This window comes from Leptonychotes weddellii, chromosome 8 (genome assembly GCF_054177405.1).
Source record: "Leptonychotes weddellii isolate Sample4059 chromosome 8, ASM5417740v2, whole genome shotgun sequence".
NCBI lineage: Eukaryota > Metazoa > Chordata > Mammalia > Carnivora > Phocidae > Leptonychotes > Leptonychotes weddellii.
In genome coordinates this window covers 60,539,944-60,562,186 of record NC_138376.1, presented here as the reverse complement: position 1 = coordinate 60,562,186, position 22,243 = coordinate 60,539,944, and the positions used below count along the sequence as shown (strand labels likewise).

At 41.7% G+C, this 22,243-nt stretch overlaps 1 protein-coding gene and 1 long non-coding RNA gene across 4 annotated transcripts in view; one reads left to right on the top strand and one right to left on the bottom strand.

Annotated features, from left to right (window-relative positions):
• The window catches only part of LOC145723048 (uncharacterized), a 140,953-nt gene extending 126,849 nt beyond the window's left edge, over window positions 1-14,104 (bottom strand). For both annotated transcript variants that reach the window (XR_014147778.1, XR_014147779.1), the window contains exons 1-2: window positions 13,880-14,104; window positions 7,741-7,818 (exon numbers count right to left, since the gene is read on the bottom strand). This is a non-coding gene — a long non-coding RNA (uncharacterized LOC145723048). The remainder of the gene's footprint in view (window positions 1-7,740; window positions 7,819-13,879) is intronic.
• Window positions 14,105-14,799: 695 nt separating this feature from the next.
• TENT5A (terminal nucleotidyltransferase 5A) lies at window positions 14,800-21,730 on the top strand. 2 transcript variants are annotated; one of them, XM_081828585.1, is made up of 3 exons: window positions 14,800-15,117; window positions 15,291-15,855; window positions 16,979-21,730. In XM_081828585.1, exons 1-3 carry the CDS (start codon window positions 15,098-15,100, stop codon window positions 17,753-17,755), a joined length of 1,362 nt encoding a protein of 453 aa, XP_081684711.1. In that variant the 5' UTR covers window positions 14,800-15,097; the 3' UTR covers window positions 17,756-21,730. The 2 variants fall into 2 exon arrangements, with proteins under 2 accessions (XP_081684711.1, XP_006736000.1); XM_006735937.3 differs by having other exon boundaries at window positions 14,801-15,062.
• Window positions 21,731-22,243: the final 513 nt, after the last annotated feature.

The following is a 22,243-nucleotide window of genomic DNA, read 5'->3' as shown; positions in this document are numbered from 1 at the left end:
TCATAAATCAGTATTAAATATCCCTTAGTCCTGAGGCTTAAGAGATATTAATGAAGATGAGGATGATGACCTAGTAATTTTTGAACATCTACTATGTATCAGGCCGTATGTTGTATACTATATCATACATGGTCTCAGTCCATCCTCCAAAAGAGGAAACTGATGCTCAGAAGAATCATATAGCTCTCGGCTGAACAAGATTTCACAGAGATTAGGGCACCAAAAGAGTTAAATGACAAATTAGGAGTCTAGGGCTTTAACAATTTCAGGCATTTCACAATCTTGCCTTGGGCTAGCCCTGCTCTTTACTGTTTTCCTCAACTCTAGTAAAATGCTGATTATTACTTCTCCTAATCACACAGAGCAGGGTAGAATTCACTCTATACTACGTGGGGTATAAAAAAGTAACCCCTGGGCAATGAAAGTATTTGGCCCAGCAAAAGTAACAAAATTGGGATTAAAAGCCAGATGACACCTGGATTTCAACAAAAACCAATTACCAAGGGGGAAAAGGTTTTCGAGATGAGAACCAGACAGTTAAACATTAGCTTTCAATGGTTTGAAGTGTTTACGTTTTGAAATGGTGTGGTTTGGAAGCTCTCCAGCAGAAAAACTATTTTCTTTTAAAAGGAGAGCTCTTTGCAATATTTTCTTTGGTGAAATAATGTGATCCTTAATGACATCTTATATGACCCAAACTTTAAATGGACCTATTATTTTATTTGACCTCATTCTTACTAGGTTTTTACAGGTCAACAATGAACTATCAACAGCTTCCTGATAATTAATCCTACTTACCCAAAGAACTGTTAGCCTGTTAATCTTATCTATGCTAAGAGGAAGCTTTTATATGTACCGGCTTCCTCAGTGAATAATAAAAACCAAAGTGAAATTCTGCAGAAAGGTTCAACCTTGTGAAGTTTGAGAATGAAGAAACAGATTGAAAATCATGATGCTACCCTGTCTTCAGCTCCTTACTTGCTGAAATTCTGTGGTTCATCTGGCACAGGAATGATTTTATAGTAGAGTCGGCAGCACAACTAGTTGAGTCAGGAGTGGCTCTCTGGGTGGCTTTATCAAAATGTATAGACATTTAGCCTGTGCAGTTAAGGTACCTGGGTGGTCTGGTTTGAGAAGCAATGGGGAAAGGCATCTCAAGTACCAACTAAAGTAGCTCCCACTGGAAGCTAATTTTCTACAATTAGAGACTCATTTCTTTGACTCTGTAGATCTTTAAGAATTTCCTATTAAAATACAATTGAGGTCTTTAGTTGTCACCTACCACAAAGCAAGATAGGTGTCTGACAGAAGGAGGGGGGAAAGATGTATTTTTACAACTGAGGCAAAGGATCCCAGGAAGAAGAAAGGTGATGAAATAGTAAATTGGCTTTCTTCAAATGGCAGAGGGAGTAGGAAGTAAATGCTGGTTTCATCTAGCAATTTGTAAATGGGTTGTTTGTACATATGGATCTTAACATGCTCATAGATTGTGGGTGTGTACATATGTGTTTGTAAAATAAAAAGCATTATTAGATTCAGCCTTTCGTCAGCATAGTATAAAGTTCCCCAGGTAAGGGCGTGATTTATAATTAAAGGATTTCTGCATCTGCTAATTGCCCATGACATGCACCCTTTCTTTCCAAGGCAAGTTTCTGAGTTTCAATGATTTAATATAAATCTATTTCTCATCAGGTTAAAGACTTATTCCAAATAGCAGTTTAAATCCAAGCTGCTCAAGTAGATATGGACAGTGATATTCATTAAGATAACCTTCTGTAAGAGAGGTCATTATATCCTATATTAGACAAAACATAAACATGACATTTTACCTAAGACACTATACATTTTTATTACTCACTGTGGTGGTAATGTAAGTTTTGAACAGTTAGTTGTATGGTGCTGACTTTAGTACATTAAACCAAGCAGAGATCAAACTGTATTGTGAAAAAGTTCAGCAAAGTTAGAATTGTTACCTCAGAAGACCAAGGAACATTCTCTCTTAGAAGGAATGAAGACTGAATAGATATAGTTTACTATTTCCTCCCCTGCATACAGCTTTTTTATAAATTGTTAATTTGCCTATAATCTCTGCTACAGATATATCAATGACCCCAAAAAGTAACAGCCAGACAAAAGGTGAGAGAAAGAACTACTGGCAACCATCAGGTTACATTCCAATTCTTTTTATATGTATACTTTAAAACATTGCTGCTTATTTGTAATTTTCCTCTGTCTTCCCATATTAATGGTACAATCTTCTTATGTTTTTACTCTGCATAAGTTGTAAATAATTTTTTAAAGAATAATCAGGGTACAAAGATAGGAATGTAATACTTAAAATGAAATAAAATATATCACAGAACTCTGTCTCTTCTATCTTTATGTGCTTTCTAAGGTGACTTCTTCCATCTCCATGTGTCTGAAGATATCTTTATCTGATGAATCCCCTCTTTCTGCCTCCACTGTTACCACCATGGCTTCTCTGATCAGTACCCAGAGTGGTAAGTCCACTTTACAGTATATCTGTGTGGATATGCATAACAAACTTGAAGAAAATGTCATGAAATGATAGGATGGCCTCTGATATTTTCTATTGTACATCATTCTATTTCACTGATATTGCTGGTCAACACCACTAAAATCATTGTGTGACCCTAATGGGTTGTGACGAACAAGACTGAAAACAGTAGTCTAAGCCAGCTTCATCATTTGCCCAGATAGATGCAGTTGCCTATTAAGTGGTTTCTTTTTTTTCCCATTTTTTCTCTTTGATTTCCTATTCCATACAGAGCAAGAAGGACCTCAAAAAATAAATTAGATCCTGGTACTTCCCTGCTCAAAGCCTGCAGTGACTTTACTGCTCTGGGTCTTCCTTCCTCCCACTTCACCATGGCCTTCATGATCTAGCCCTTTACTTTCTCTACAGACTAATCTTATGTCCTGTCTCCCTTCTTCAAAATGCCCTGGCCCCATAGAACTTGTTTCCGTTCCTCTAGGACACCAGATTCTTGCCTCCTGGATACAAGCTGTTCCCTCTGCCAGGAACCTTCTTTTCCCAACATCTCATGGCTAGCTATTGCTTATCCTTTGGTTCTTTACAGGGAAGCCCTTCTTGACAACCCTAGTTGAAGTAAGTCATTCCTTATTATTATCTATTTTAGCCTACTGTTTGAATATTTATCACATCTGCAGAAATATTGAAAAAATATGGCAGCTAGAAAACTCTGACCAAGTAACAGGCAGGATGGGGAGGTGGGAGGAAGGAAGACCCAGAGCAGTAAATTGCATGGTTTTGGGGGAGAAGAATGAAGAAAAAGAAGGCTGTCATTACATGTAGGCCAACAAATTAAAGAGAGGCTGTCTGGTGACAGAGGCAAAGCAATCACTGCCTACAGAAAGGCAATGATCAGGTGCAAGGGTCAGAGGCTGCCAGTAGGGTCAGCTCCTATCAGTTGAGGGTTCTCTTTAAGATCTCTTCTTGGGATGCCTGGGTGGCTCAGTTAGTTAAGTGTCTGCCTTTGGCTCATGTCATGATCCCAGGGTCCTGGGATCGAGTCCCACACTGGGCTCCTTGCTCAGCAGGGAGCCTACTTTTCCCTTGGCTTGCTATTCCCCCTGCTTGTGCTCTCTCTCTGACATAATAAATAAAATCTTAAAAAAAAAAGACTCTCTTTCTCTCCCTTTGCCCCTCACCACTGCTCTCTCTCTAAAATAAATAAATAAATCTTTAAAAAAAATTAAGATCTCTTCTTGACTCAGAACTTAGAGTTTAATGTGGTGTTTTAATAAGGAAGATATTTCCATCCTTGAACCTTAACTTCTCTAACTTTGGAGATCCTTCTTGTATGGAGATCATGAATAACTTGCCAGTTTTGTACTCTATTAACTTGACAGTTTGCCAGGGTAGTCCTATTGAAGGGGCATTGTAACCCTCTTTGTTCTAGGGACTAAAAGTCCCTATTTCTATTCCAACAGTTCCAGCTCTACAAGCAGATATTTGTAAATGGTGTTCTCCTTCACCAGCAGCCACCTGGGAGGATGGGGATGCAGGATATACCTGCTTTTGAGTTCAGGCGGTACTTGGAATCAGCTAAATTTGCCTGAGCCTCAAAGTGGATGCCCTGAAAGAGGTTTCCCTAAAGCTGACACTGGGAGTATCATTTGAACCCCCAGGGGCAGAAGAGTTAGCTTTCAAAGCACCAGGCATGCTTTCAAAGCACCTAAGACATATTTATATGTATTTTCTCATTTAATATTGCCCAGCCTGCTCTCCCAACCTGGCCCTATAACAATCTTGTGTCTATTCCTTTTTACCTCAGCACTAGGGGACCATTTCCCCAAAGCTATCACATGAATGTACATGTTCTGTGGGTGTTATGAAACATGTCTTTCTAATCCCCTGTAATTCCTCAACAAAGATTTGTGATAATATTTTACTCACCTCCACTAACCATCCTAGGCTCAACCTTGAAGAGAGTTTACTATGGCCACATCAAATGAAGCATGGGCTGCTTTTAGAGAGACTAATTGTAAGTTCTCATAGAAAGATTCCATGTCAAGAACTAGGGAAAAAATATCCATCCCCAGGGTTCTTGCATCCAACCCTCAATCACATGATTTAATCACTTCATCTTAGAATAATATACTCAGCTGTTTCCATATCAGCCATTGACTTTCCCAAGGAATAAATAAGGAAGATGTGGCATTAACTAAGGCAACCTTGCCATAAGGTTAAAGGAACATGGACAGCTGATCTCCAGCGCTTCTGGACCTTCGGAACAAATCCAGTTTCTTCCTGGGTAAAGTTTCTTTGAATTACAATTTATTAAAAACAAAATGAACTGGCTATTTTGGGGCTAGGAGTTATTACCTAAATCCTGATTGAAAATAGTTTGTGAAGTTCTGTAAGAACAGCCTATTCTTTTCTTTCCTTTCTTTCTTTCTCTTTCTTTCTTTCCTTGTTCTTGTTTAAAGTAATATTCCTGAACAATGTAATAGATAAGAACTATAGGAAACCGCTGGGAGTTCAACAGCATTTATGGGATTGTGAGGATGATCCACTGACAGTGAGAACAATAACAAGAAAACAGAATTCGGGTGCCTGGGTGGCTCAGTCATTAAGCGTCGGCCTTCAGCTCAGGTCATGGTCCCAGGGTCCTGGGATCAAGCCCCGCATTGGGCTCCCTGCTAGGCGGGAAGCCTGCTTCTCCCTCTCCCACTCCCCCTGCTTATGTTCCCTCTCTCACTGTGTCTCGCTCTGTCAAATAAATAAATAAAATCTTAAAAAAAAAAAAAAAAAAAGAAAACAGAATTCAACTGGCAAGAAACAGCAGATCCCTGCCTGCAGGGGATGACCAAGTCAGAAATAGGACTGTTTCATGTGTTTGGATAATGTAATCTAACACAGATGCTGGACCAACTTAGGCTATAATGATATTATATTTGAAATGTTCTACTTAATTGTAATCAAAGTCCAATTTCCTAGTGCAATTAAATATAGTAAAATATATTGTAGGTATTTATTAGCCAAAATTAATTTAGAGAAAAAAACAAAAAAACAAAGTGGCATCAGCCCCAAACGAAAGCAAGCTGGACTGAAGCCAAAGATGAAAGAAACCATACAGATAGATAAGAAGTCATGGCAAGAGACTTAAAAATCTTTAAGACTACAATGTTCTTCAGTGAGACATCACATTTGTCCATGGACTTTGGGAGAATAACTTATATTTCAATTTTATAAAACTGATTATTTATACTCAGTGCTTTCCACTAAGTGTGCAAAAGTCTTCAATTTTAAATGGGAGAGTATGGTGATATATCTGTGGGCTTGTGAATATTAAATTAAATCCCCTGTATTTCATTTCTGTTATAACTTAACAATTACCAATATGAAATGTCACTGTCAGAGAGAAATAAACTAAAGGAGGACTCTGAATCCTCTACAGTAGATGTATGACCACCATACATCTTAGATTTCTGAAGAACTAAACAGATTTAAAGTATACAGTCTCTGGGGCGCCTGGGTGGCTCAGTCGGTTAAGCGACTGCCTTCGGCTCAGGTCATGATCCTGGAGTCCCGGGATCGAGTCCCGCATCGGGCTCCCGGCTCGGCGGGGAGTCTGCTTCTCCCTCTGACCCTCCTCCCTCTCATGTTCTCTGTCTCTCATTCTCTCTCTCTCAAATAAATAAATAAAATCTTAAAAAAAAAAAAATAAAAAAAAAAGTATACAGTCTCTTTGTTCTCATAAGCATATTAGTATTTTTGATTTGGGACACATAGTCACAATGCTTAAATGTTCTAAGAATAAGAACATAAGTTTTAGTCAAAATATTCATTAGTGTAGAATTTAAGGGGGCACCTGGCTGACTCAGTCAATAGAACATGTGACTCTTAGTCTCAAGTTCATGAATTCAAGCCCCACGCTGAGAATGGAGCCTACTTAAAAAAAAAAAAAAAAAAGGAATTTGAGTAAGTAGTAACATAACATCCTCATAGAAGTAAATGGTATATTTTTAATTTTGTATCACATGTATGAAGGCACGATTTGAAATCTAAAAAACAGAACAGTGGTGGAAGCTTCTGAAAGATTCCCAGAAGTGTTGAAAAATAAAAGTGAGAAAAGTTAAGTCCCAAATAAAATACCATTAATCATATGTAGCTGGGGCTTCAAAAAAATGAGTCATCAAATGACCATAAAATTAGTTTTGTAATAACATTGAGGATATTTATTAAAACTTTAAAGTTGACCATACTTCAACTGAAAACATCCTCTTAAATAAGGAATTTTTACTACAGACACACAGAACATATTAAGCTATTTAATCTAGATTATTTGCCAGTTGATTTTCAGGTGTCAGTGATCAAATTAAGGATTTACAAAAGGTAGCTTAATAGTGGCTGATAACACTAGTCTGATTCAATAGCCATGCATCTGTATTAATGAGTGGGAAATGAGAAAGGATGAGTAAAAGAACAAACATCTGAGGGAAAATTTAGGGGAGATATAAATACATGTGTACACACATACCCTCACCTCCCAGCACAGCTAGGTTCAAACACTCCCCCTCCCCCACCCCTTTTAACTCAGAGATATGGGGGTGGGTGGTGCACTACATCAGGAAGGTTGCTAAAGGCTTGGGCTACCCATGTTTGAGTGCAGCGTAAAGTGCAGTTTGTAAAGCCTCTGGTTAATTTCATCCATACAGGCATTCAAAATCGATAATGCAAGTTCCAGAGTAAATGTTTTGATCAAATTGGTCTTTAATTAAATTTAGAAGACAACTGAAATTTCCATTTTGCCCTATTTAAAAACAAAAACTTTAACCAGACATCTGGCTGTTTAAGATCATGTAGATAAAACATCTAAATAATTAGCCTGTTTTTCAATTTTTTAGTCCAAATGTTTGCTATCTTTAGACAGAAAGCAGATTAAGAATTAGTCATGATAACTCAATTTCTTTGATTTATGAAAAAAATGTGACTCTAAATAATGACCTATCCAATATGAAAGGGTAATTACTTTGGTGTCAGAAATATTTTAGTCATCTGTTCATGTGGTCTAGAGTTGTAACATACAAAATAAAACAGATAGCATATACTACATAAACGTAATATTTTAACAAATTTTAAAGTAAAACAGAAGTTATTCCTAATGTTATCTTCTTATGATTATTGATTTTATTTTTCAAATAATAAATTTAAAATATGGATATATTACTATGAGTATGAAATGGACTCACCTTGCAGGTATTTCCAGTGCTCGGCAGTGTACAAAACGCCTGTGTCACTTCTGAGTATGCTGACCTCCTCAACGAGTCCTGTAACCCACAGAAGGACATTGATGATGTTCAAAGACATGTAAGGAGAAGAGTGGAAGACAACCAGACAAGTCACAAGTGCTTGCATGAAGCATTTATTTTTTAACACACAGCAAAGCCATACATTCTTGGTCAGTGTGAGGAAGCTGAGCTACCATTCATACAGAACTCATGTTAAATAGATGCTAGTGGGAAGTGATGGCTAAATTAATGCCAGTGAAGGGCGCCTGGGTGGTTCAATTGGTTAAGGGACTGCCTTCGGCTCAGGTCATGATCCCAGAGTCCTGGATTCGAGTTCCACATCTGGCTCCCAGCTCAGCGGGGAGCCTGCTTCTTCCTCTGACCCTCTCCCCTCTCATGCTGTTTCTCTCTTGCTCACTCTAATAAATAAATAAATAAAATCTTAAAAACAAATATTACTTTAGGGAAAATGAGTTTATTTATTCATATTTGGTAGTTTTTGAAAATATATGTGTATTTCTAGTTTACATTTTGCCAAAACGAATGCAACTTCTGAATGTCTCTTTTGTTTGGAGTAAGGAAAATGTCTGGTCCATGGACTTACAACACTGAATGAAACGGCAAGCATTTCACCAAGATGTCAAAACAGGAAGAACTTATGGCATAATCAGCACTGATATTAGCACAAGAAAATACTGGCTAATATTTCTAATGAAAAACTATTAAAGGACAATCTATATTAATTGTGATTTTAGGAGTGATGATGTACATCTGCTTACCATATTTGTTGCTTGCATACTGAATTTCCTAAGCTCAATGATCTATGACAGCGAATAAAATTTTTATGAGGTCATAGACTTCAAATAAATATTCTTAAAAATAACACCTTAGGAAATTACATTTACAAGATGTTTAACAGTAGTGATGCTTTTATAAGACATTCACAAGTGTGAATGTAGTCTATAGAAGTGACCCTCTGTGTAGCTAGAGGATGCCTTCAAACTGAACTATTTGTTACTGATCATTTAAATCCATTCACACAGATGTAAGATTAAACAGTGTGGCCAAGAGAGACGTGCTGGCCCATGATTAACAGTAACTGAGTTTAACTTTAACTTTTCCATAACTAGCTACATAAACTTGGGGAAAATCAGGGCGCCTGGGTGGCTCAGTTGGTTAAGCGACTGCCTTCGGCTCAGGTCATGATCCCGGAGTCCCGGGATCGAGTCCCACATCACGCTCCCTGCTCGGCGGGGAGTCTGCTTCTCCCTCTAACCCTACCCCTCTTGCGCTCTCTCTCTCACTCTCTCTCTCTCTCTCAAATAAATAAATAAAATCTTTAAAAAAAAAAAAAAAAAACTTGGGGAAAATCATCTGGCCTTTCTTCTTCTCCAAAATTAGGACTGCACATTGATCAGAATAATTTTGAAGATAAAATTAAATGTTATACAATAAAAAGGGTTAAAAAGTTTAAAACTACAAAAGTTAACCTGTTGCTTGCTAACAAGTATGCAAGTAATAAAAAGTTGGACTGTTATTCCCAAACTAATGTACAAGTTGTATGGCTTAGGATATTTCTGGCCTTTGATAGGCCCTGAATAAAAAAACATTTATTTCCCTGACGAAGCATGGGGAAAGTCATTCACAGCACCATTTCCCTGTGAAAACAGGTAATTTAGGTTCCCAAGGGAGTTTTAATTTTGACATGAAGCACTTTGATTAGCTGCTGCTCTAACACTAACCAGACAGCAGGGATATCTCCAGTTTATCCTGCAATGTAGACAGCTGCATGTGCATACTTGGAAAAGGATGGCTGTCTGTCCCTCAGTGACTTCAGGAATCACTGCGCTCTGCCCTAAGGCATTGTATCACAGAAGGGTGAGGGTGGTGGCTCAAATTCTTCACATTGCCACTGTTCTGCCTGGGTTACAAGGTGCTTCCACACGGTCATGCCACCTTTTATGGAAGGATCAAAGAGCAGAAGCAGTGGAAGGTAGAAAAGCCAATGGAGAGAGCGGAGAGGGTTGGTGTGGAAATTTCAAGAACAAAACAAGAATATGGGGAGAGACTGGCTTTACTGTTGGGGAACAGAGAAGTAGTAGTCTTAACAGTAGTTTTCCGGGCTTTTCTCTCTCTCCTTCTGGGTATGAGCTTGGAGGAATCATTTCATATTTGTTTGCTTCCTATCTTCTAAAACTATTTTTGAGAAGATAGGAAGCAGACAAGGCAAAATGGGAAAGGTATTATCACTGCTACATGAACCTGGGGCAGACTCCACACCTCACACTGTGTTTCAGTGCGGACAGTGTTACTTATAAGTGCTGTAAGGCTGCCAGCTTGCTTGGTCTCCACTGCCATAGAGACAGGTCACTTGTGATTGGGGAAGACACTCTCATCAGTTCAGTTAGGCCACTGTGCATTCTGGCCTTCAACAGTTGTTTCAGGATAAAACATCTTGGTCCTCAATGTTGTGTCCATTATGAATGTCCAGTACTTGGAAAGAAAGAAGGAGCAGAGTGCAGTGCCTGTTCAGTTTTAAGTCTAAAAGGTAAATGAGTAGACAGGGAGAAGGCAGACTCACAGAACTAGGAGAAGTACACATGTGGGTCTGAAGCAAGGCTCTGCCACTTCTCCCAGTTATTTAACCTTCCTCTCCTGGAAAACAGGTATGCAATATGTAAAGCTTTGAGATTTGCAGAAAGTTTAAAAGAAAATAATGTATATAAAATACTGAGCACACTACCTGGCACATTTTAACAAACTAAATAATGATAACAATTATTAAAACCGAAATGGATTTTTTTCTTTTTATTTCTTGTTTTCACTAGATTGATCATTACTGTAACCTTTAAATCAAAATCAACTAATAATAAGTGTTTTTTTTCCTCAAAAGTATATGTAAAATTTTCTTTTAAGAATTTCAGATAGAGGGGCACCTGGGTGGCTCAGGTGTTAAGTGTCTGCCTCCAACTCAAGTCATGGTCCCAGGGTCCTGGGATCAAGCCCCACATCGGGCTCCCTGCTCGGCGGGGAGCCTGCTTCTCCCTCTCCCATTCCCCCTGCTTGTGTTCCCTCTCTCAATGTGTCTCTCTCTGTCAAATAAATAAAAAATCTTAAAAAAAATAAAAGAATTTCAGGTACTCAGCATCATATTGCCATGGATATTTTTTTTCCTTTTGTTTTAAAGATGTATTTGTTTGAGAGAGGAGGGGGGAAGACAGGCAGAGGAAGAGAGAGACAATCCTCAAGCAGACTCCCCACCGAGCACAGAGCCCAACACGGGGCTCCATCCAGGACCCTGAGATCATGACCTGAGCTGAAACCAAGAGTCAGCCACTTAACTGACTGCGCCACGCAAGTATTCCTTCTTTTTCCTTTTAAATGGAGAAAAGTAAATTATATATTAAATAGGTTCAGAAGCTGAAGACTGGGGGGAAAAAAGCAACTCTGAACCTAAATTTAAACTAAGGGTAACTGTGTTGATAGATACCTAGGCTGTGAATATGTTAAGAAAGTATAGATTTTTCTCATTTGCTAATTATTTTGGCTCTCTAGAAAAAAAGTAAATGCTTGCAATTGCAAAATTTACAATTTCATGGAAGGATGAACATTTTTCCCCCAGAATGTAAATCTTATCTCAGTTTGAAGACAGGGAGAAGAGAAACAAAGAACAACAGATGCTTTCATTCAACAGTACATATCAAGTGGCCACTATGAATCAGGCACGTATGAATCCAGTCAAAGCATCACCAAGGTACTGCCAAAAGCAAGATATCCCAGATGTCCTAGTGCAAGGGGTAGCAGGGTCTGGATTATGGAGATATGGAAGGTTGCTGTGATGGGGGGAATCCAATTGGGAAGTGGGAAATGCTTTTATAAAGGTTTAAGGAAGTGTCAGCCACAAAGCCCTGGCATTTTAAGAGGACGGGTCTTGCTCACTGCCACTAGAATTCATCTTTTTCCCAGAGCAGGATCTCATGCATAGCAGGCCTTCCATGTCTGGCCTCATGCTCTACTTCTGCCTCTCAGTGATGACCTCTACTTTTGGGAGAGGTCATGGGAGCAGCCAGGCAGAAGGGAAGAGCTGGGCAGAGAATAGCAGCCTCCGCTTGGGAGAGGGTTCACATCTAGAGAACTGGGCTGCAGTGGCTGTTTTCAATGCAGTGCAAAGTGTGGCTGGGACTTTGTGTCAGAATTACATGGGCAACTTGGTAAAATGCAGATTCCCTTAGCCCCACAGAACAAAATCCTGGACATGCATGAAGTACAGGTACTCACAGGTCTGAAACTTTTTTCCCCCCTTCACTTTTTAGAGGAAGGGTTAAAATAAAGTACAAAACAATCGCAGCAGAGCTAAACCCTTGCTTTTTCTCTGGTGCAGTGTACTTAATATATGATCTACCCCTTTGGCCTCCTTTTTAGAAAGGGCAGAATTCACATCGGCCTCTGCAAGAAACATTTTTAACAGGTCTTTTTTTCTTTAAATATTTTTGCCATTTATACTTGTCTTGCCTTCCAATGAGAGGATACTTGTAAACTACAGATAATCCCGTTCCTGAAAATGATGGCTAAACAGCAGTCAAATGGGTTGGGTTCAAGGTCTGGCCCCATCTCTTTTTTTTTTTTTTTTTAAAGATTTTATTTATTTATTTGACAGAGAGAGAGACCGGGAGAGAGGGAACACAAGCAGGGGGAGTGGGAGAGGGAGAAGCAGGCTTCCCACAGAGCAGGGAGCCCGATGCGGGGCTCAATCCCAGGATCCTAGGATCATGACCTGAGCGGAAGGCAGACGCTTAACGACTGAGCCATCAGGCGCCCGTGGCCCCATCTCTTATTAGCCATGAAACTTGGGCAAGTCTCTTTACCTCTCAGTTTCTCTGTTTCCAAATTCCTCTGACATTAGAATACCTTCTTTTCAAATTGCAGATTAAATGACGTTTTAGGTGTAAAGCCCTGGGAGAGCCCAGAGGTGCTCAACAAGTTCCTGGAACCCCCACAAACCTTATCCAAATGCACTACCACCAATCTCATTCCTTATCATGGCAGTTTATAACCTGTAATTCTAATTCTAATTCTCTCTTCCCTTTGTTGATAATGCCTGTCTCCTTCTTACTCAATCAACTATGGAAGTAAAACCCACTTTTTAAGATTCAATCGAAATCACATCTCTCTTCCGGGCTTGTCTCCCAGTTCCCCTGATCCATTAGCCCCACCATTCGTGTCAGAACCTACTTCTCTCATAATAAAGGTAAGGCTGAACCATAATTATGTACTTGCCTGTTATGCCCACTTAGATGGTGTGAAATGTAGTCATTCTTATATCCTCAGCACTTAGCTTGGTGCCTGGCACGTAATAGGTGGTCAAACCATAAATATACACATATGTAATTTTTCTGAATGCCTGGACAGAATGGTAGATTCAGGTTGGACAGGAAGGAATACACGTGCTTTTGGGGGCTGGGGGATGGGCCTGTGAGAACTGTGTGGTCGTCCTAGCGTCACCCCCACCCCCACCAGTGCTAGGCCGGGCACTGAAGGATAATGGCTTCCGTCTAAGGTCCAGTCAGTTTCTTCGCTTTGGGACACGGTTTCGCAGCGCACCGGCAGGGGGCGGCGTTGCCACGCAGCTGGATGCTCCACGGGTAACCGTCCTCTCCCCGCCCCCTACTTGCGCGCCCACTCCTCCCCCCCACCTCCACCCCCGGCTCCCCGGAAGGCGCGCAGCTTTGGTAATTAGGATGGGGCTCCCTCAGTTCCCGCGGGGCGGACTGTTCTTCCTCCCAGGCTGCGCGGCTCGGGCTGTGCAGGGCCCTGGGAGAGTGTCTCCAGCTTTTCCGGCGGGCGTGCTCCCCTTTGCCCCACCTCAGGGGAGTTACGTGTGCGGCCGGAATAGATGGTCGGAAGAAAGAGAGGAGCTTTCCAGCAAACACGGTGGTGCGAGCAGGAGCGTGTGTAGGGGTAACCATTACACTCCTTCTGCACTGCCTAAGTGACTGAAGCTGGGTGGAGAAATTCTAATCTTTTAGACTCGTCCTTTCACGTTTCGTGAAAAACTAGATAATTTCACACTGACATCTGTATTCACTTGAGAAAGGCAAACCTTAGCGTGGGACGAACGCGCTTCGCTTCCTCTGTCCAAGAGAACGCGCCGCGGTGCGTCCGGGCTCGCGCAGCAGCTCTTAGCGCGACACAAGGGCCGCACGCTCCTCGCGCTGCACTCCAGGCCCGCGTCGCTCTCGGCCATTGGCCGCCCGTCTGCCCAGCCGCCCGACCCGCCGGGGCGTCCGCCCGGTGACGCTCCCTGGCCGACGCCGCGCTCCCGGCCCCCCGGAGCTGCTCGTGCGCACGAGTTGGACGCACGCTCGCGGCCCCGCCCCCGCGTCTCCTCGGGCTCGCCCGGAGCTCCCCGGCATTTCCCGAGGTTTCGAGAATCGAAACACAGTTAGCAAGCTCTTCCCCTCACTCGCGGAGACTTAGATGCATGGACAAGTGGACTCTGTGGTTCACACCAAAACTGGTTTTGTTGCTTAAGAAAACGGTCTAGTTTTATACTGATACGCTGTTTAAACGGGAGGTCTTGAGGAACCCCTTGAGCCCCATTGTTGAGCTATAACTATAACTACGCACTGAATCGGAGAGAATTTTATGTTTGGCGACTTTCTGCAGTTGCGCGATTTCAGCCGTGATTCAGTTTTTAGGGCCACTTACGACTCTTGGGGCATTTTAAGTGTCTTTTTGTTGGGGAAAAAGAAAAGAAAGAGGCGTGGGCGCGGAAGACCGTCTCTAAATCAAGTATATGTATAAACACACGCACATATATTAAGTCCACACAAACAGCCACCAGCCTCGCGCTCCACGGAACGCTTGGCCCGCCGCACAGCCCGCAGCGCAGTTGCCTGGGCCCGCGGGGCGGCCGGGGGCGGTGCCCTATGCAGATGAAGAGGGTGTGGCGAGTGCGCGGCGCTTGGGCCCCGGAAGCGCGGAAAGGCCCAGTATAAAAAAAGTACTGAAGACATTTCCCCCGCACAACTGCTAAAGCTCCAGAGACAGTAGCGTGTGTGGTGTCGGCGGCGGCAGCTGGAGCCGTCACCTCCGGGACCACCGCAGCTGAGGCGACAGCGGCGCGGGCGGGGGCGAGAGGCGGGAGTGGCCAGAGCAGGCGGCGGGGTCTGGGAAGGACCAAGTCGCTCGCCGCGGCCGAAAGCGCACTCGCGGCTCCGAGAAGTGTTGCCGCCTCGCGGTTCTTCGCTCGCTGCGCTCCTCGAAGGGGCGGCCGCTTCCAGGTGACACAGACGGGACTCCCGCTTGCGCTTTCCAGATGCATCAGAGATACTTTTGGTGCGGGGATTCTCTGCGGCGCGCGGCTGGGGACAGCGGGGTTCTGGGGAGGGAGAGTCTGAGGAGCCCTCTAGCCTGCGGACGAACCGGGGAGGGGGCGCGCTGTTATCTCTACGGGCCCCTGTTCGCCGCCGCGCGTCCTCACTGCGCTCCTTCCCCCTTTTGGCTTTTAGGACTGACCAGGGCCAGGTGGCGTTCGGAGGGCACTTCATGGCGGAAGGCGAAGGGTATTTTGCCATGGCCGAGGACGAGCTGGCCGGCGGCGCTTACATCCCCCTGGGCGGCGACTTCAGCAGCGGCGACTTTGGTGGCGGCGGCGGCGGCGACTTCGGCGGGCACTGCTTGGACTATTGCGAAAGCCCCACGGCGCACTGCAATGTGCTGAACTGGGAGCAAGTGCAGCGGCTGGACGGCATCCTGAGCGAGACCATCCCGATCCACGGGCGCGGCAACTTCCCCACGCTCGAGCTGCAGCCGAGCCTGATCGTGAAGGTGGTGCGGAGGCGCCTGGCCGAGAAGCGTATCGGCGTCCGCGACGTGCGCCTCAACGGCTCGGCCGCCAGCCACGTTCTGCACCAGGACAGCGGCCTGGGTTACAAGGACCTGGACCTCATCTTCTGCGCGGACCTGCGCGGGGAAGAGGAGTTTCAGACTGTGAAGGACGTCGTGCTGGACTGCCTGTTGGACTTCTTACCCGAAGGGGTGAACAAAGAGAAGATCACACCACTCACGCTCAAGGTAAAGCCACCCGAAATGGGCTTGGGTCCGCGCCTGGGCCAGGCTGGGGTGCGGCGGGCCGAGGGGCATCCGTTTGATGCCACAGACCTGTGGCCTTGACGGTTTGGGGCGTGCTTCTGTATTTGGTTTTTGATTTTTTTTAATGAGTAAGCTAAGGTGCGTGGACGGTGTTGAGTGTTTTAAGTTCGCTTGGTTCTTCAGCGCCACTACTCTTCTGCTTCCTCCTCTGTTCTCCTTTCTCTTCCTTATTTATTTATTTATTTTTTTAACTCTTTGGCTTTCCTTGCTTCAATCTTGTCCAGAGTAGATTCTGATTAAGTGGAAGAATGAAATGATGTAAGTCATTTTTTGAGTCATTTTATGGTCTAGTTTTTGGGGAAAGAGCAGCCTGAAGCAGGCTCCAGTCGATGGGCTTATTATTGTATTGGAAAATGTGATTAGGTTTCTCAGTTGCATGCAGCTGACTCCGTGTCTGAAGGATATGTGTGGTGCTTCTCCTGGTCGGCTCACGTGTGAAGGATATTGTGGGTACCCCCCCACACACACATACACACACACTTGGCTCAGAGCATGTTTTATACAATTAAAATTGTCTGAGGCATCAGCCTCCCAGAATGTCCTAATTTAGTTCATACTTGATTGTAATTGCAGAGTACCCCTGGAGGGACAAGATTCTAATCTCATCAGTTGCCTCAGGGGAAGTGGAACCGGGTGACTAGGGACAGGGGTGAGAGGCCGACCAACTTAACACTGTATGCCTTTCTGTCTTTTGAGTATTGTGTGGATATCGTGTGATCAATATTCTGCCTATAAGACCATTTTCAAAAAATAACATTTCAAAAGTCAGACATGACAACAGAACCTCTTAGTACTGCGATCCATCTGCCAAAAGCCTCAAACTATTACTTCTAGTCTCTTTCCCAGACGGTTAAACCCCTCGTTAAATGTATTTTTTTTTTCTGTTTTCAGAGGACTGTGTAAGACTGTAGGTAGTGTTTTGCCGAAACTTGACAAAACAAAAGGGAAGGAGCAAAATAATTCTCAACTGTGAAGAAGATGTTTTTATTTATTTATTATTTCTTCTAGGTTTGCTCATCTTCTTGTTTTATCTTTTAAATTGTAGGAAGCTTATGTGCAGAAAATGGTTAAAGTGTGCAATGACTCTGACCGATGGAGTCTTATATCCTTGTCAAACAACAGTGGCAAAAATGTGGAACTGAAATTTGTGGATTCCCTCCGGAGGCAGTTTGAATTTAGTGTAGATTCTTTTCAAATCAAATTAGACTCTCTTCTCCTCTTTTATGAATGTTCAGAGAACCCAATGACTGAAACATTTCACCCCACAATAATTGGTGAGAGCGTCTATGGTGATTTCCACGAAGCCTTTGATCACCTTTGTAACAAGATCATTGCCACCAGGAACCCAGAGGAAATCAGAGGGGGCGGCCTGCTTAAGTACTGCAACCTATTAGTGAGGGGCTTTAGGCCCGCCTCTGATGAGATCAAGACCCTTCAGAGGTATATGTGTTCCAGGTTTTTCATCGACTTCTCAGACATTGGAGAGCAGCAGAGAAAACTGGAGTCCTATTTGCAGAACCACTTCGTGGGATTGGAAGACCGCAAGTATGACTATCTCATGACCCTTCATGGAGTGGTGAATGAGAGTACAGTGTGCCTGATGGGACATGAAAGAAGACAGACTTTAAACCTTATCACAATGCTGGCTATCCGGGTGCTAGCTGACCAAAATGTCATCCCTAATGTGGCTAATGTCACTTGCTATTACCAGCCGGCCCCCTATGTAGCAGATGCCAACTTCAGCAATTACTACATTGCACAGGTCCAGCCAGTATTCACATGCCAGCAACAGACATACTCCACTTGGCTACCCTGCAATTAAGAATCATTTAAAAATGTTCTGTGGGGAAGCCATTTCAGACAGGATAGGGTAAATAAATAAATAAGGCTGAGTGACCCAGCCCCGATTAAAGATATGTTTTGTGCAATGATGATCTGCTCCTAATTTTAAGCTTGGCAAAGCTTGTGGATCTTTTCATCGGTTTGGGAGCATGATCTCGAAACAACCCTTCTTACCCACCAACCCTCTCACCTGTTCCTCCTACCCAGTTGGATTCTATCCTGAAACAAAAGAGACCTGTCATTAAAAGCAACCAGGTTCTCCTAAAATAACAAGGGAAAAAAATGCTTGATGACAATATGGGTTTGCAGTACTTGCTCCCGTAGCTTTGCCATAGGAAAAAAATATGGAGAGTTTCTTATAAGGTGGAATTTACAAAAGGGAAAACACAGAGGAAAAAAGATCTTACCCCAACCTAATTATCAATTCAAAGTTCAGATAGTAACAATAATGGAAGAAAAGGGACTCCAACGTTGGGATTACTATCTGAGACTTGCAGCAAGTGCTTTCTGTGGAACTATCCTATTAACGCTAACAGAAACAGCTTGCTCCAAATGAACAGTAGTAGGTTGGTGCAGTTCTCATATAACAAACAGCAGAACTTAATGATGACACAATCCATTATTTCCAGCTGTGTGCATAGCTTGCATTTTTAAAATATGAAAATGCAAGCAAAAACAGCTGTAGCAAAGAAAGTATGCTCAAGGACCAAAGATTTAACAGATAAAAATACCCAAGTAGAAGAGATATAGTAGAATATATAAAGAGTTAACTATATTTGTTACACACCAATAAACATCAAAGTGCCTGTTGCCTTCTGAAAATATGAAGTGGAAAAATTTTATGGTTTAATGATTATTTTATTTTATCAGGGACTCAAGAAGAAAATAAAACAACATATAAGCTTGTGAATGGTGGAGGAAATGCCCTATTTTTTCTTGGCAAATACTTGTATAAAGTTAACATTGTTGGTGTGATATTATCATAGGTACATGTGTATGTGTGTGTACATGATGTATATATATATATACACATATCTCAAATATGTCTGAGATATGTATATGTATATACAATACATTGACTATGGTCTAGAATAATGTAGCAAATAGAAAATGTTTAAATACTGTGTGCTTTTATGTTTTCAACAGGATGACATGAGACGTGGGCATATTGCAGTGATGAGTTAAAACCCACATCTAAAAAATTAAAGCAAATGAAGGAGGAAAACAGTTAATATATTTGATAGGAGGAGCAGAGATTATACATTTTTAGTGACTTTTTTTTTCCTTTTTTTTTGTGAGCCATAGAATTCTACAAATGGGAGAATATTTGTTTGGCAGAGCACTCTTTTTGTACTGAACTGCCATTTTGACAGTAGGAACCCTTTTAGTTTGTGTAATACTTGCATGCCTCCATGGTGTATAATCCAGTGGATCATGGATCAGTGATAGTCCATTTAAATCCCTGACTGCTAATAAAATTTCTGGTGATTTGAACACTACTTATTAATATTTAAATGAATTTTTTAATGAATGCATTCTGCTTTCCAGGACCACTAGAATTTAGTAAATGTGAAATGACCCTTTTTAAAGAGTATTTGCACAGTTGCTTAAAATTTATATATGAGATATATATTATATATAAAATTTTATAAATTCATGCTAATATGAAACACATTAGATCTGGTTGTCACACTGCATTTAAATATTTAGTACTGTACTTTAAATTCAGTCACTTTGCATTGAATCAGATCCAACTTTATTTCTCTTGCCTAAGAGACCAGTTAAACCTTTGTGAAATGAACTGGCATTACCATTACCACAGCTAATCCTAAAACCATTCCATCTCCCAACTCTTAATTCCTTTGGACACTGGTCTCTGAAAATGCATTTGTTAAAAACAAAACTAACACATGCAAAACTTCCCTTCGTATTGTGAAATAACCACATAATTCCTACCAACTCTAGTGGATGATTGCTTACTATGATGATTCCTCTGAAGAACTTAACCAGATTTTTGTCATCAAGTTCAGGAGGGATTGGGGAAGAAAATTGCATCATCCTTTTGGCAGTGTCATTTGTTTGCTATCTAGGCATCACTCAGATGCTCAGTTGTAGGTTAATCCATCTGAAACTACCTTTTGCACATCTTCCTTTGAAGCCTTAACAGGAACTTGATGGGTTTGCTGTAGCAGCTTCCCTGTGAATTCTATCTGAGCTGTAACAGCTACTGCACTGCCACTCACTGTTTCCTAGGGAACTCTTCTCCCATGTTGGCTCATTCTCCCTCACTCCAGCCCTGGGATTGAAAATTAATTGTGAATTCCCAGGAAATATTCCATTTGCAGATTAAGCCTGATACTTAACTGTCAGAAGCCAGAACTCCGCCTGCTTACCTGTTTGGAGTTTTCTAAAAGAAAACTAAGGAAGCACTTGGGAACATAGGAGCAGATGGTTGATCTGCCTTCTTCCTTCTCATCCTAACTCTTGACAAGTGAGTCGTCCACTATATTAAAAAGAATCTGGAGATCTCTGGCTCTGCCATAGCAACAATCTGCTGTTAATTTATGACACGGATTTTTGTTTGGAGAGGCCTTATTTGAAAATATACTTTTCATTTATTTTCTGAAATATTTATGTTCTTGCTTATTCCAGGGTTGATAATATAGTTGGAAGTGCCAACACCTGGCATTCAAATAGAACAGGCTATGCTCAAGACAACCTTCAGCAGTACTTTAAAACTTATATAATTTATTTCTCTTTTGTATGTACTATAGTCTTGTGCATATGTAGTTGAACAAACAGTGGAATATATGTCTCTCTTTGTGGATGTGTAACCTAAAAGTTTGAATGTCTGGTGAGAGAGAGCCGTGTGTATAGGTCAGAGAAAAGAAGAGCTCTCAACTCCTGATTAGTGCCTGTGATTTGCTTGCTTTTGTGTGTATCTGGCCTAGTGTGCTGTTAACTTTAAAACAGGAAGAAGTTTTATCTTCTGGAGGCTCTTCTCACCTGTCCAGTTTGGCATGTCAGAGAACATTTGACCTGTGACTGTGCCCTTTTAAATAGTTGATAATGCAGTAAATCTGGTTGCCTCAAGAAGTCCTACATTGAGATGGACTTTTCCCTTCTTGAAGTGTGGTCAAGTAGCTGCTCACTTTGGTAGTGGGTGGACTATTTTAATATGGCTCCAAACGATGCAAGGATGGAAGAATATCTGTAAGCCAAGCCATGGAAGAAACGCAAAAAAAAAAAAAAAAAAAAGTGAACATGCTGTTTTTGCCACCCCTTTCTGTTAGCTTATCGTTGGTTGCTTTACTGTGCATAAAGTTCTTTTCAATGCAGTGCTTGTCAAATAAATAATTGTGAACTATTTTGTAAATGAAATGTATTATGTTGAAAGCTGTCAGCAGTTCAAAAATAAGCTTTCTTTGTTGTTTGAGGACAAAACGTATTAGATGAAACCAAAAAGTAAAAAAAAAAAAAAAATCGTATATAGCACCTATTTGAATATAATCTTTCTTTAAGATTTCTTATAGCATAGCCTTTTCAGTGCCAAGAAAGAATCTCTATGTAATATTTTGTTGTAATAATGGCTTGCTAACAAAATACATGGTAAAAGTACAAAGTTGGAAGATGTCAAGGTAACCTGGCAAAACTTGCTGCAAAGCCTTGCAGAATGGAGGAGGCTCTGCCCGCTGGCTGTCTCTCTCTCCAACCTCTCTACAACCATTGCCTGCTCTGAGATGTCCTACTGCAGCAAGCTGCACCTTGGGTCACTCTTTTGGAATATTTTTACTTTAGACTATGTCACAGGCAGAAAAGGAGTTGATGGAGAATGTACTCTTAAAAACTGACATGTTTGAATCAGTGCTAGAGGGAACAGATTGTGAATTTTGTTTACAGCATCCAATATTTGGATTTTTTTTTCTTGTAAATAAAAAGAAGTTATTTTTTTCTATTGATTTGTGTCTTTTATCTTCGGTGTCTGTTCTGGCTAAAGACTGTGTCCTCTGAATCCCAGCTCGAGTCCACGAGAAAAGACAAGGCAATATTTGGAAAAATTTTTGCAGATTTTTTATTACAGTACAATACACTGAAATATTCAGCTTTCAGCCAGCCTATCTCTCACTAGCTCAATTAGCTCCAAAAGAGTCTAGCTAATGGGTGCCAAATTTTTTTATCTGGATATGAACTTAGCAGTGTTAACCAACCTGGGAGTCAGACCTATTTTCTACCATCAGTAGAGACTCATGGCTCTGGATTACAGGGCTTCAGTACCTTAAGTGGGTGTTGGTTTTCATGAGTAGCCCAAGTGGTGTGATTCAATTATCAGTGGTTGTTTATAGTCTGAGGCTTTATAATATTATCCAGAAGTGTTTACATTCTGAATTGGGAGAAGGGGAATAAGAACTGGAAGCTGGTAATTGGAAGAGGAAGTGGAAGGAAGAGCAATCATAGGATCTAATGGGTT